Raw genomic sequence first — 15,054 nt, 5'->3', positions numbered from 1 at the left:
TCTGTTGGGTTTTTGGTGGGAAATTCGTTGAGCGCCTGTTGAAATGAAAATGGGAAAACACAGGCCATAGAACTGGGAAAAACTGGGCAGAAGAAAACCAGGCACTTGAGCAGCTGCGTGTGAATAAATGGTGATTTGCCAGAAAAGACAAGACATCAGGTTTTTCACTTTGACTGACGACTGGCAATTAAATGAGACTGGAAAGAAAAAAGAAACGAACGAAATAGAAAAAACCCGGGAAAGCCTTCCAGACAGGAGTCTGGGAAAATGTGAGGCCCCTCGGATTTAATTGCTTTATTTTTAGACCTTGTTTTTGGCCAGGCCGTGCCGGGCCGGGCCAGCAAAATGAAAGGTGTTTTATTAAGGGAAATGGCATTATAAATGAATCAGTGAGTGGGTTTTACGGCTGAGTGGGGTTCTGTTGCCAACTTTGATAGCCAAAAAGTATGCTATAGATTTTTGCGGGGTAAAAGTTTTCTTCTACAAGTTTTTAGTTTTTAAATAAGCTGAAATTTCTAAGAAAATATATATTAGGGTTTTATTAAAATTATAATAAAGTTATAATATCATATATCATATTTATTCTTAGCTTGACTTAATAGAAGCCTAATACATATATTTAAAAGGCAATAGAGTAGATATTTTATGTATAAAATATATAAAATATCATTAGATGAAAAATACACACTCTTAATAGTTTGTTTTATACTCTAAAGTATTTAAAAATAATTTTCAAAATTATTTTTTAAACTATTTTGCTAAAATATGATACAGACCACCTTTTATGCATAGTTTTTTGCTTTTTAAGTGATCCAAATAGGCTTAAATACCTCAACTGATAAATCTTTAATAAAATTAAGACTTTATCTTATGCTTTTAATAACGAAACCATTAAGAAATACATCTATAAACTATGTTAAAATATTATTTTATACGATCTTCTAAAAACCTTATCCCTATTCATCTTAGACACCCACCACATTACTGCGAGCTGGTGAGTGCCTCGGCTAAGTTCGAATTTCGAAGACTTACCTTTAGAGCGCAAAAGATACAGTCTTGGCCGCCACATACGTGCTGGTTGAGGCCACGGAATGAGCGTCTAAAGGCGTCCAGGTGCCATAAGACCTAAAAAAAAGAGAAACAAGAAGAGAGAGAGTCGAGTTAGTAGAGTGTTGGGGGCCATAGAAGAAGGGGCAATACAAGCCCCTGTGTCTCGAAAAAATCTGTGCGGTGTGTATAACAAAAGAGAGTCGCAAACCGGTTAAGACGACGCCATCTTGGCAAGATCTCAAGCTTCCAGTACCCCGATACCAAGCTCGAGACAAAGACTCAAGAGAGTCTTCAAGTCGCGCCACAAAAGCCATGAAAACCAGTTTCCATCATTTTTCGTACTCGGCCACAAAACTGCAAAAGTTGCTGTTGCTTTTGGCCAAAATATGCCTCAACTTCTTGCCCAAAAGTCTCGAGTCTAGAGTCTCGATAGCGAGGTTGCCCAGAAACTCGTCTGGCGAGCCACCCAGCCAGTCGGAGTTTCTCTCTTCAGGCCACTCCAAGCCACCAATATTTTTTTTGGCGGCCTTTTCCTCAGAGTCAGAGTTCATGATTCATGATGCTCGATCCCCCTTTCGATCTATCAATTAACCAAACCCCCAAAATCTATAATTAACTGACAAAGGGGGGGGATGAGAAGGTGAAAGCCCTGTGTAGCGAGAGCAATCCCTTCACCCATCTAATGCCAAAAAAAAAATAGAGTTTACTCAGTTTACTATTAAATTTGGAGCAATTCCAGTGAGCAGGCCCAAAAAAACCGGTTGGCAAGCTGTTAGAAAACCGAAAAACCAGGCACCCAGTAGTGTCCAGTCGCGGCCACAATGTCCAGTTGTTGGTCAAGCCAAAAAAAGTGATAGAGACAATGGCTTTTCAAAAGGCAATTTATAAAGGTAAGAGGTAGATACAATATATACGAAATATACTTGGTTTTTTTGAAGGGATTTTTAAGTATTTTTAAGAAAAAGAAACTTCATAATAACTATGCCTTAATAAAGGTTTAAATATATATATTTTAAAAACTATATTTTAATACTGACTTTTAAAAACCTCACAAGTCTCTGCTGGATTGTCTAGAAAGGTAAGACCGAGTTCCCCTAAAGACAAGCCTTTATAAAGCCTAAATAAAAAATATATAGAAAATACTTCAAAACATATACTTTTAAATATCAAAAACCCTTTTAAAAGTCTATTTTCACGCCTTCCCGTTAAACCACAAAAAAAGAAACGTGATAAAATGAAAATCTAAAGCTAAACTGCTTAAAAAAAAGTGTGAAAATAACGAACCTTTCCTTCTCCACTGCAAAAAAAAAGTCTAAAATAAGTAAAAAACTAAAAAGAGGAAAAAAATTAGAGACACCGGAATAATTTCCTGTCTTTTTGGGCATTTACAAGCTAATTAATCCCCCTCGATCGATGTCCAATTGACAAGTTCACCGAAATAGGAAGTCATTAGTGTCGCCTCTTCCTTTGCCCTCTCTTTCTATTTACCTATACCCATCTCTCTTCTAATAAATGCCGCTTAGCACGTGCTACTGTGACAAGCCCACGCCCATTCCGCCTACTTTATTTTTGGTAATTTTATTTATTTAAGTTTTGTAAACGAACGCCCACATCATGGCTTGACCAAAAAGTAAGCCAATTAATTAAGGGAACAAATAAAAAAATAATAGATATATGTATATAGTATATCCAACTATAGGATGTATAAAGTGGACAAGTGGGTGGTTCAGTGGTTGAGTGGAGCAGCCCACGTGTTTTTTTTCACAACGGAAGTTGCGGAGTTGGGGTTGTAATTAATGGACTTTGTGGGTGTCCAGGCAAGATATACGTATCTATTACCGAATAATTGATAAAAATATCAAGTTTAATTAATTTAATTCTTTAGGAGAGGTTCTGGTTGAGTTATTTTTTAGTTTTAAAAGAGGATAGTTTTTTTAAGAGTAATATTATTGAATTTAAAGCTTTAGCGTCTAAAAATAGAAAACCAGGCCTAAAATATACAGGTCACAAAGGTCAGTAAGATTTTGTTTCTTCTCCAAAGCTATCTAAAAACATAAAAAAGCCATCTTCATTTTTTTTCTATTGCCTGTTTTATTATCGCTCCCGCATCTTGGCCGTCTATTTTGTGGCAATTCCATGACTTGGCTAAAAAGCCTTTTGCCAAACTGACATTTCGGTTACATAATCAGCTTAGTGGGCCAGCCAGACGTGGAAAAAAGAGGAAGAAGAAAAGAAGAAGAAAAAAAAAACAGAACTGTCGCGCAAAAAAACGAAAGACTTAGGCGACAAACTGTTAGGGAAAAGTCTTGTGTTTTTCAGCCTCTGTACCGTTTTTCTCTTTTTTTTTGTGTGTCTTTGATTTTGGCCACCGTGTGGCACGTTGCTGCTGACCAACAAACACACATACAACACAACACAACTCAACATTGTATTGTGAAAGTTTAACAAACGAAACCAACCAAAAAAACACAACAAACACAAGCGATATGCCCAAAAAAAAAATTTCCCTTGAAAATAACAACAACAATTTTCGATAAGTCGGCCACAAATGAAGAAAAAGAAGCGACAGCACTGGCGGCTTCACATAAAATTGAAAATAAAAATAATTTTAACTTTTGATCATAATTTATGCTCAACCTGTTGCTGTGGCTTTTTTTTAGCTTTTTAGCTTTTCGGTTGGCAACATTGAAGATTTTTCAGATTTTTTTTCAGTTCGTTGTCGTTCGATCGCAGCTGCGCATATTTGTTGTATGCTGTTGTTGTTAAGGTCTATAGATCCCCCCCTTCTCCCCACCTCTAGCCCCCTCCCTCATAATATGGTGGCTGGATCAATCGCAGCCTCATTCGAATTGATTAGCATACAAGTTTGATGTTTGTTGGAATTTCTTTGTAAATACAATGGGAAATATTTATAGAGATGCACGGTGAGAAAAGCAGGTGGTTTTATTTTTGGGTGAAGTATTAAAATTTAATAAAAAAAAATAGCCAAGCTAAGGATATAATATATTTCTGGGCCTAACCCTTCAACTTATTGAATAGCCTTTACTCTCAATGTTTCTTTGAAGAAACGAATACAAAGGCTTGCCTTTATTTAAAAACATATAAGAGGTGGTTTGAAAATATATATTTAAGATTAGAAATAAGCAAATATTTTATGAAATGTATACGAATTTTATATATAATTTTTAAGTATTTGATTTTTAGTTTCTAGAGAGCCTTAAAACCTTTAAAATGAATTACCTAAAATGTATAGTTTCTTCCATCTCATCTGTGGACTTGGGATTATCCGTTTATTTCCGCGCTTTGATTAACAAAAAAAAACCTAAAAAATAAAACGACATACACCCACACAACCCCCTGATTAACCCTCCCCCGCCCAGAGCCGTGTGAGTCTCTTACTCGAGCGGAAAACAATTGCGGCACGTTAGGGTTAATGCTTGCAACGCGCTGACTGACATAATTAAGTTAAACAGAAAAAAAAAAACAGAGTAAAAACAAAAAAACCGACAAGAGCACGTTGGAGGAAATTCAATTAAATTAAAGCGAAATGTTTAACGAGACTTGTGACAACATAAAGGGCCAGAGAGGGAGACATGAGGGCAACTTGCAACAGTTGCACAAGCATTTAGATATTTCCCAGGATAAGGATAGACCATGACAGGTAGAAGGAGACAAAAAAAAAGGCCCTAAAGGCAGTCAGGTAGATCTAAATTTTGTATAGATCACGATTCTATATACAAGCATGTCCAAAACAAAAGGAATCTCATCTCAGGATACAGATCTTAGATTCCTTTTCCTTTTATTTTTGTTCGGGTCTTTTGTGTGGGTTCCGGTTCAAGTGTTGCAACCCGCTGAGTGATTTAGGGTTTTAGGGATTTTTCTTTTAGGGATTGTATGTATGTATGTGGCAAGGCATCGATCAACCCTCGCACTTGTCGCAGTGACAGTACTGTTTTTATTATTATCATTTTTTTTATTGTATTGTACTAACTGTCATAGTTATGGTTAAAAAGAAACATTATGTAACTAACTTTTAAATGTCACACTTTTCTTTCGTTTTTTTGGGCGGCTTTTTTAGGTTGTTAAGTGGTGTCTTCTTTTTTAGTCTTTTTTGGTGGTTATATGATCAAAAAAATTAAAGAAAACTAGTTCATACATTTTGCACTTGACATAATCTGATTATTTGGCAACGTTTTTGCCTTGTGATGGGGGCTTTTACTATATATCTTGATTGGCTTTATTTCTACGATAATTGCCAGTTTGATCAAATCAATTAGTAAGATCATTTATAGCGCATGATCATCAGGGGTTTTCATCATCTTGGGTTTTTATCTTTAAAAACAAAATTGTATCTTTATAAACTTTCTTTTAAATTAAGTTTTAGGGAAAAGTTTTAGGGTGATTTTTGTTAATTTCTTGGAGAGGTTTGTGGTTATTTGTGAAATATTCTATAAGTTTAGACTTCTAGATGGTTTCTATGAGTTATAAATTCTATGAGGAATTTCTAGGAACCTCCAACCATTGGAACTATAAAGATAGTTTCTTATATAAGATGATATAAAAGGCGGGAAAGCTTATACCAACTAAATTCCAGAAACTATATCAAAATGAAACAGAGATTCTTGCTATTATAGCTATAATTAGACTTTTCCTAAGACTTAAGAGCCTTAGAACTCCCTAATACTATATAGGTTTAGAATACTATATCTAATATTATTATCTTAAATCTTTTCAAATCAAACCTTCCTAATACATATATCTTTCTTAAACCCAGATGCTCTGTTCTTTTCTAAACTCTATTAATATTTTCTCCCAAAAGTTCTACAATATAGAACTTTTTTTTGGTGTAACTTATAGAACCTTTCTCCCCCTCCAATTTTGGTTGATTTTATTTTTTTTATTGCATGCCCCGTTGCACGCCACTTGACCAAGTATTTTATTTCTTTTTTTTTTGTTTGGTTTCTGGCTTCAGCCGGTCTTCCCTCGGAGACACCAATTAAAAGTGCGCCTACAAAATTGCTTCGCTTTTGTGGCTTTTTTGTCAACTGCAGTTGGCGTTTTAATTTCTTACTTTTCCCAGTAACTCGGAAAGGTTCTCTTTTCCGGGCACTTTATAGATACATTTTTTTTGTGTTTGTTTTTTGTTGACAATTCATTTGTGGGTCGAAATGAGATTCAGAAAAATACTTTTTATTATCATAAGTTAGTTTCGGTGTTTTTTTTTCAAGTTCTGCTTGAACTCTGGTGACCTTTAATATCTAGAGTTTTTCTGCAGTGTCTTTTTTAAATTAAAAATGCTCTAAGAATTTTTTTCAAGTGTAGTTTTGGTGAAAACTTCTTACCTTGCAAGTCTGAAAAAATGCCCCAATATTGTTTTTGGCATTGATGGTTGCATTTGTTTGTTGTAATTTTTGTTGCTGTTGCTGCTGCTGTTGTTGTTGTTGTTGCTGCTGGGCTAGTGGGGCATGTGGCAGTGCCACTGTTTTTATAGCCACCGTATCCATATTGAAAACCAAAAAAAAAATTTTTGTTTACGTTTTCCTTAATTTTTTTTTTGGGCTTAGCACATGGTTGTTGTTTGTTTGTTTTTTTGTTGTTGTTTTTTATGTCAGTTTTCTGCAACTTCCGCACACGAGAAGAAGAAGACGTGGAAGAAAAAGAAGAAGCCCAAAAAGGGAAGTTGCCGCAACCCTTCAGCCACTAAGTTCTTGTGCAACTTCTTCAAGAAAAAGGTGTATTTTTCGCACCTGTTTGCGTTCTCGCAGGTTTTTAGTTTTTCCTCAAGCTTGGAGGTTTTTGTTTTTTTTCTTTAATAATTGTTGTTGTTGTAGTTATTATGGCTCTAATGTCACGCCAACACACACAACCAAACACTCACACACATAATGAAGAGCTTCTTTGCTGGGCTCTTTTTGGCTCTTAAAGTATTTCTTATTCTGATTTCTTTAAATCACTTTTTGGGTAATTTTTTGAAGGTTTTTTGTGTTTAAAAAAATATGGTATTTATTTTATTGTTTCTTTTTTTTTCTTTCAACAAAAACAGAAAAAAAAAAATAAAAGCAGCAACGACGACTGCGACTGCGACGGCAACGGCGACGCTGACAGCAGCAGCAAAACGTCTGGCTTTGTGAAGAGCGGGAATACTACTAATCGAGAGGCCCACGAGGCAGCCACAATTTCCCCTGGCCACAGACTCTAATTCGAAACTTGAAACTCCGGCTCAGTAGAGAATTTCCCTTGCTTGGAAGAGGGACTTTTATAAAGACGGCTTGGGTATTTCTAGATTTTATAGCATACTTTTGGGTTTTTTGTGAAAATTGGCAAGAGACTAAGCTAAGCCACTAAACTTGGTCTTGTTGAGTTTGGATTTTTAAGACAAGTTTTTAGTAGAAATTGTTAGAAAAAGATTAAAAATACTTTTATTTCAAAGAAGTTTTTAAAATATTTGGTAATATTATATAGACTGTAAATGTATGTCACTCTTTTGCAAAGAATCGGTTTTCAGGTATATGTTTTATGGTTGTATATGTTTTCTTTTTACTATTCCAAGACTTTTAAAAATAAGCCATAATTATCATAGTCTTCTTTAGTCTGTTTCGACTTTTAAAGCCTTATATTCCTTTAACCCCAGACTTTAAAATAATTCCCAAAGTCTCAGTTCGAATGCGTTTTCTGACTTCGAATGTCTTGGCTTTAAGTTCGAATCTTGGCTTATAACTTTAACCTCAAAAAGTAGAGAAAAAAGACCTCCAGACCGAGGGAAATATTCTCAAGCTCTCTTAGCCAAGTTAGCCAAAGTTAAAGTCGAAATGAAGTACCTTTCTCTCTGAGACAAAATTCCCCCGGCAACTTAACTTTTAGCCAAGACCAAGACAGTCTTATACCGAAAACCAGAAATCTCCCAACACTGAAGTCTGGCTTACAAACAAAATGGCGTCTGTAAAGATCTCTCTCTCTCTCTAAAGAAACATAAAAAACATACGAAACCATATACGTAAATGAGAAAAAAAAAGGTACAAAAGCAAAGGAAAAAAACACGTTTCAGTAAAAACCTAACGAGTTTTCAAAGACGATGATGATGATGTTGTTTTTGTTGTTGTTGTTCCAAAATCCCCAAAATCAAAGTTGGAAAATCGGAAAACTAGTATCAAGAACAACAACAAGAAAGAGTTATGGTTATTGAGGTTGGCCAAAAGTGATAGGGGGGGGGAGAGGGGTAGAGAGGGCCGATAAAGTTGTTTTTGTTTTCAATGTTGCTTTCGGGTTCTTAAGATATTTTTTTCTCGATTTTGTGGCTTTTGTTGTTGTTGTTTTTTTTATGATTCTCGTGATGTTGCAAACCCTGGAGGCTGCAGTTGCTTCTTCAACGTATCTTCTCTTGATTTTTGTTTTTAAGGTTTTTTTTTTGCCTCAATTTTTTGTTGTTGTTTTTGTTGTTTTCATGGCCCATTAGCTGCATTTGCGCGGATTTTGTTGTTGTTGTTTTTGTTTGTTTTTTTTTGGCCAGAAGGTGAAGAAGAAGATGAGATCGAAAAGCTGGTTTATGTGGCACTTGGGGCAAGTCTGGAATAAAGCGCGCCAAAAGCCACGAAAAAAATCAAAGCCAAGCCAAGCCAGGCTTCACTTTAAAAAAAAAAAAAAAAAGAGAGCTTATCATTAAACAAAAGACTTGAAATGGCCAAAAGCGGCTTAGGGATTTTAGACCCTAAAGCCTTTTGATATAAAAAACAGAGAGAGAAAAATAAAGCTAAGAAAATTATAAAGGTTTCAAAGCTTAAATTTTTTTTAAAAATTTGTTAGACAAATCTTAGTCTAATTTTATTAAAACACAAACTTTATCTCAAGCTTGGGCCAATTCTTCAACCCAAAAACCTCTTAAAAATTATCATAATACTTCTATGCAACTTGTCGTGCCACAAAAAGTCAACAAATTGTGGCAATTACACTGGCATTCTATTCATTTTTGTTTGTTGGATTGTCAGTCAGTCAGTTATTCAATCAGTCAGTTGGCACAAAAACTACACCTGTAGATTTTCTAGTTTGGCTAATTAAATTGAAATTCATTTGTTTCTGCCGCGAGTGCAGCTGCTGATTATTTTTTTCCCGCCATAATTTGCCATTTTCCACGCTGTTACTCAGCCTCCGCCAGAGTGGGCGTGGAAAGTCATTGGAAGGTCGCCTCCAGTCCCCAGTCTCCCCCCCAAGTCTCTGTAGTTTGTGCCCCAAAAAACTTGCAACTTGATCTACATTAAAAAGTTGGTTGCAAAATTGCCTTTGATACGCCTGCTTAGCGGCTACTGCGGCAGGTGGAGTTCGCGGGCTCTGAAATTAGGCCCGGGGTTATGGGCTCTATGGGCTAAGAGAGGGGCTATCGTATACCCAGATAATCACACCCTAATCATAAACCACCCACAGGGGCTGGTGGGTTCGGCCAGAGCCAAAAGCCAATTAAATTCTTACTTGAGTTTCGTGAAACATTAAAGTGAATGGGAAATTTTAGTTTTAATGGTGATTTTAAATTAAATTTGAGTTTAAGGTTTATTTTTAAGCTTTCATATTTAATAAAAAACAAAATTAAAAACCTTTAAAAGAACTTCTCTACCATATAACCCAAAATCTATAACCTCTAAGACTCATTATCTGCCTTAACCTGCTAAAAGCCTTAAACAAAATTATCCTTTAAAAACTTGGCATAAAAAAATAAACAGCTGCTTCTGCTTAATTTATAAAAACAAAAAAAGGAAAAACATTTAGCAGCTGAAATTGAAAACCTGGCTTTAAAAAAAAGGCAGCTGGCTGCCAAAAGTCGCGAAAGATATCGAACCTGATCGACTGGAGCTGGAGCTGAGCAGGAACTTGGGGGACTTGGCTTAGAACTTGGCTGAAAGCCAATTTATGTGCACAAATTAACGAGCCACAAAGAGACGGGACTTGGCCAAAACAGAGGTGAAGTAGAGGGGGGTACTGGCAGTGGCAGAAGAGGTAAAAAGAAAACGGCAGCATAAAGGCAATCAAAAGCCTGCCACATAAATTTATGAGCTGCGTCAACCAAATCCCAGCGGGGCAAGGAGTGTTGAGGGAGTAGGGGGATATATTTTATATAGACGCGTGCTGCACCATAAAAAGACAAAGGATGGTGAGAGAGGGAAGGAGAGGGGGCAGCATAAAAAAAAACAACCAGGAAAAGGAGCCAAAAGCTGGCCAAACTGGTTTTTCCCCACCAAGTCTCATGTCTTGGCGAAGCTTCTTGGCCCTTGTCCTGGTCCTTTGGTTAAATTTAGCACGAGTTGGCCCAAACCCAAGCTCAGCTGGCATAAAGGGTTTAAGCCAAGTTTTTTTCTTATTTTTTCCTTTTTTGTTTTGTTTTGGACTTTGTACGACAGCCAGCTTGTTTGTTTGGCCGTTTGCGCGCCATTTTCCAAGCCAAAAGGCAACTGCAATAAGCCATCTAAGTACAAGCCCAAGATGGACATTGGCCATCTAGCCAAGAGAGACCCAAGAGCCAAGTTTTTCGAGCCACAAACGAAAAGTACACAAGAAGGAAAAACTCATGAGTTTCGGTTCTTAAATGAAATCTTTGTTTTAAATATTAAATCCTTATTAATTTAAATCAATAATTAATCTTTTAAGTTTAATAAACTCCCTAAAAAAAAACCAAAATTATAGAACCAATAAAACATCATAATTTTCTGCTGGAAAATCCCTCTCTAGTTTTTCAAGAAACTTGGCTTCAAGCCCCTCTACATTTGGGCCTTGTTTGGTGAGTTTTGGCCATGGTTAGGATTTGTTGGCCTGTTTGTTTGTTTTTTTTTCTGTTTTTGTTGCCTTTCCCTGGTTGGTTTGTTTTTTTCTTGATTTGTTTGTTTATTTATTTTGGTCTGGTTTTGGCGCGTGTGCAACTGTACCACAAGATCAGCAACAGGCAGCAGGCTACATGCAGCAGGCCACAGCAAACGTTGCAACATTGCAACTTGCACTCAATCGTGGCAACAATTAATAATAGCTCGGACTGTACTCCCTTTCTCTGGAGACTTCTCTCTGGAGAAGGCAACATAAGTTGCAATGTGTTGCAAGTCGAGTGGCGTCGTCAATCGCTAATTTATGTTTGACTCGTGCCTGGCCAAGATCTGGCCTCAGACTCGGCCAAGAGTGAAAGATAAGTTGTCCAGCCAGCTAGCCCCCGCTCCTCTGCCATCTCTCTTGACCCTCATTAGCCATTTAGGCCTCGTCATCGTCAGGAATACATCAGCAATTCACATACCGGAATGTGATTGCTGATCAAATTACAAAATAAAGAATCTAAAAATAAAGAAAATCACAAAATCAAAAGATCAGAGTCTTGAATTCTTTAAAGACTCATCCTTTTTTTTGTTCTTCTTGGCTAATCCGATTGTCTGGCTTCTGAGATTTATTACCAAAAAAGAACTGAAAAGGTTTTTCAACAAAAGGCTTAAGAGTTTTATCCTTAATTCTGAAAAGGCTTCTGTTTTTTGGCTTTTATGTTTCTTGACTTTTTATTTTAAGAAGATTAAAAATATTCCAAGGATTTTAAGGATGGTTCTTTAAGCAGAGAAGTTAATAGAATAAATCCTATTAAGAGTTAGGTAAGCTAAACCCTCTGAAAGTCCCTCTGGATAGAAACCCCTTTTTATAGAAAATCTCCCTTTTTATTTTTAACTCACAAACAATAAATTTTTAATTACATTTACAATAATTTTTGTATATATGTAGTCTATAAATAATATACCAAAACATATATAGTGGATAGCTACACTGAGAAAATCTTGTAATGACCAAAAAAAAAACCCAAAGAAAGTCTCAAGATTTTCATAGAAAATTTGCAAAGAAAAAAAAAGAAAAATTATAAAGAAAGCCTTTTACCCAGATTCCTGTCCGGATTCTTAAATTCTTGAATTGTTAATTCTCTCCGATTCTCTCCGATTCTTCACCTTTATCGATTCTTCTGGCTAATTGCGAGGCTAATCAGAAAGCTTCAAGGCGAGTCAATTAAGAGATGGTCCGTGATCTGGTATAACGATGAGGATCTCAGTGACAATTGTTCCAAAGGAGGGGAGGGTCTGCCAAAGGAGGGGTCTGGCTTGAGCCGCTTTTGGGTGCAGCTGTTGAACCGGTTTGGCGCGTGTCTGGCTCCCTTTCTCCTCCTTGCAGCTTTTCGGTCTTCAGGCTCCTACACAGTCTACAGTCTCCCCAAGACTTGTATGTATTTTTGCTCGAAATGAATTAATTAAATGTGATGATAATGACGACAACGATGGTGGATCAGGCCAGACATCTGCTTGGAGAGCATCTGCTCTAGAAGTACTCCTTGCCCAGGCGAGTTCGGTCATTGGTGTTACGTCTATTGGTCACCCCATCCGTCTCATCCATCATGCTCTCCAGCATTCGCTCCTGTCGGGGATTCAGGGCTGCCAAATAGATGTCCCTAGTGGCCCTGAACTTGCCACAATTGTACAAGTGCTCGTTCTCCAGACGCACAAAGTTCCAAATGAACCTTCTGTGGACGGGAACTATAGCCCAACAGTAGTGACTTCAAGCCCCATGAAGCTCACCTGGTTATCTCCAGCAAACTAGTTATAGTCTTCATATTATAGGCCGATATCCAGTCATTATAGAGAAGCACAAACTCAAAGGCCCATACCAGCCTCAACACCAGATCCTCCACAATGACGAAATAGTAGACCGGAACCGGATACACCAATTGGGGCCGGAGGAAGATGTGCTCACCGCGAAAGGTCTGGAACAGTCCAAAGTCCCGCATTACGTCCCACAGGTAACTGTAAATGAAGGCCACCACGTTGCTGGCGAGGAAGAGCCAGGTGAAGGGATTGTTGAAGGTGTTGGCATACCCACCTGCGGACGGAATGGGATGAGCTCAGTGTGGATGCTCCTCAGTTATGGGACAAGTTTGGGTTTGGTGTCACCGTCCGTTTGGCTGCGTAGCGTTGAGAATAGCACCACCAGGAAGGTGGTCGAGTACTTGCCGGCATTGATCAGATAGCTCACCGACTTGGATCCACTGTCTCGGAATCGTCTCAGGCACTGGGCGAACCGGAACCATGCTGGCAAACACTTTGCTATCGGCACCATCACATCCGGATTGATGCAGTCGAGCATCGGTTGGGATCTCAGCCAGCAGAATGCATAGAATCGGACTATATAGTAGTAGTCCACCAGGCAGTTGGCCAGCGACATAATCTGATCGCCCATCCAGAAATCGGCAAAGCTCACATAGTAGAACGGGGCGGACACCACTCGACCCACTAACTTGATCGTCCACCACCGGGCGGGCCAATTCATGATTGGGAGTGGGACCACCAGCATGCCCAGCATCGTCAGGATGAGGGCCAGCGGGAAGACGTACGGATCCGGCACCAATATCAGATCGTGCAGCAGAAATCCCAGCATGGAGAGGGCCCACAAGATGCCGAAAACGCAGGCGATCTCCAGGAAGGTGGCCGGCAGCAGATGGCTTCTCGGATCGATCTCAAAGATCAGAACATGATTGACGCCAGCCCGCTGCCAGCCGGCCACATTGGCGGCCATGAAGAAGTTGAAGATCACCCAGGTGAAGGGTCCGCGGTGGAGTCGCATAAAACCCGGTATATTGTCGGCAGTGGGAGGTCTCTTCCAATCTAAGGGATAAGGTATTAAGCCGGAAGGCTTGGTGTTACCGACGTAGAAACCTACATATAACCGCCGTGGCCATCACCAGCACGATGAACATCCCCAACGCCAAACCAGCCCGAAAGACCAAACACGACGGCGTCGGCTCTCCCAACGGTGGAACCCTCAACTTGGCCATGGCCACAGACCGATCTCCGCCTGCCAGGTGAATGGTATACAGATCCTCCACCTCCTCGATGATCCACTGCAGGAGACGTCCGTCCGTAAATGGAGCAAACTCCACATTTCGATCGAACCACTCGGCGCCGGCGGTAGACCGGAGATACTTGTCGTACTTCTTGCAGATCTTGCGGAATCCGGTCTCGTTCAGGGTCTGATAGTTCTGGAGGAGTATCAGGCTCAGGTAGAACTCACTGTAGGCACTTCTCAGCTGCCGTTGGGTCATCTTCTTCTCGGCGGTGGAGCGTCTTCGGTTGGTGTTCGTTCGTGTCGCGGAACCGATGGATAAGTCGCTGGATGTGTGTCCAGGGACATGGGAGTAGGCCAGTAGCTGCAGTTTCAAGGTATTGTGCTTTCGACGCGCCTCCGACAGCTTCTCCAGAAAGAAATTGTTCACGCGGGTCAGTTCGTTTTGGCATTCCATGAGGAAGGTCTCCTCGAAGGCCTGATAATAGGCCTGTATTTCATATTCCGGGGTGGTGGCGGGCGAAGGTGCCCTATCCACGCCCCTCTTGATAAGCACCTTGAGATCCTTTTTTTAAGGATTTATTTATGAAGGAAATCAGGAAGAGATCTATGATATATCTTACCCCATATCGCATATATTGACGCCGCCATTCGATCGTCAAATGCGACTCGAAAGTCTTGCCAAATTTCATTGTGTTTTAAAGAATATGGGTGCCCGGTACGCCCCCGGGGCGCCAAAAGGCGTGACTGCTCTACGGCTGACTAGCTGGCCGGCTCCGGGTCCGGGCCGGTTGCTACAAAGTCTGACATTCTTCTCCGGGCATCTTCTCCGAATATTTTGACTTAAATCTAACTTAGTTTTAAGACTTACCTTGAGGTTGAAAGAAAAAATAATAGGATTTTTTTACGGGATTTCTTAAAAACATACCTGAAAGTATAAGAAAAAAATTTAAAATTTAGTTAAGATCAAAAATATTTATTTTTTTATAAAAAAGATTCCCACAGAAGTGTTTGTTTTTTAAAATTCATTTCCCAAAACCCTCCCACTTCCTTTAATTGCATTTCTGAGTCACTTCCTTGATGTTATTATGTGTTCGCACGCCTTTCTTCTGGGCTCTGGTTCTTCTTCCGGAGAATTCAACAGAGAAGACAGTAAATAAAGCCACTGACTGA

At 38.9% G+C, this 15,054-nt stretch overlaps 2 protein-coding genes across 7 annotated transcripts in view; both read right to left on the bottom strand.

Moving 5' to 3' along the window:
- ec (ubiquitin specific peptidase echinus) overlaps positions 1–15,054 on the bottom strand; it is a 46,339-nt gene that overhangs the window by 15,149 nt on the left and 16,136 nt on the right. The window contains exons 1-2 of one of the 2 annotated variants that reach the window (XM_043210018.2): positions 6,393–7,205; positions 1,033–1,125 (exon numbers count right to left, since the gene is read on the bottom strand). In XM_043210018.2, the coding sequence (XP_043065953.1) occupies positions 1,033–1,125; positions 6,393–6,554 (255 nt within the window). In that variant the 5' untranslated portion in view covers positions 6,555–7,205. Of the gene's footprint in view, positions 1–1,032; positions 1,126–6,392; positions 7,206–15,054 lie in introns of those variants that run through there. The other variant, XM_070276692.1, reaches the window with a different exon arrangement.
- LOC108120202 (solute carrier family 53 member 1) lies at positions 11,796–14,710 on the bottom strand. Of its 5 annotated transcripts, none has more exons than XM_070276700.1 (5): positions 14,505–14,710; positions 13,759–14,446; positions 12,993–13,703; positions 12,621–12,921; positions 11,796–12,578 (listed from the first exon to the last, which is right to left on the bottom strand). In XM_070276700.1, the coding sequence occupies exons 1-5, from the start codon at positions 14,571–14,573 to the stop codon at positions 12,494–12,496; spliced, it is 1,854 nt and encodes a 617-aa protein (XP_070132801.1). In that variant the 5' UTR covers positions 14,574–14,710; the 3' UTR covers positions 11,796–12,493. The 5 variants fall into 5 exon arrangements, with proteins under 5 accessions (XP_070132801.1, XP_017089228.2, XP_070132798.1 ...); XM_017233739.3 differs by having other exon boundaries at positions 11,800–12,565; positions 14,505–14,707; XM_070276697.1 differs by having other exon boundaries at positions 11,800–12,565; positions 13,053–13,703; positions 14,505–14,707.

Source organism: Drosophila bipectinata, chromosome XL (genome assembly GCF_030179905.1).
Source record: "Drosophila bipectinata strain 14024-0381.07 chromosome XL, DbipHiC1v2, whole genome shotgun sequence".
NCBI lineage: Eukaryota > Metazoa > Arthropoda > Insecta > Diptera > Drosophilidae > Drosophila > Drosophila bipectinata.
The sequence above is the reverse complement of the archived record's forward strand: the minus strand, read 5'-3'. Positions and strand labels throughout refer to the sequence as shown.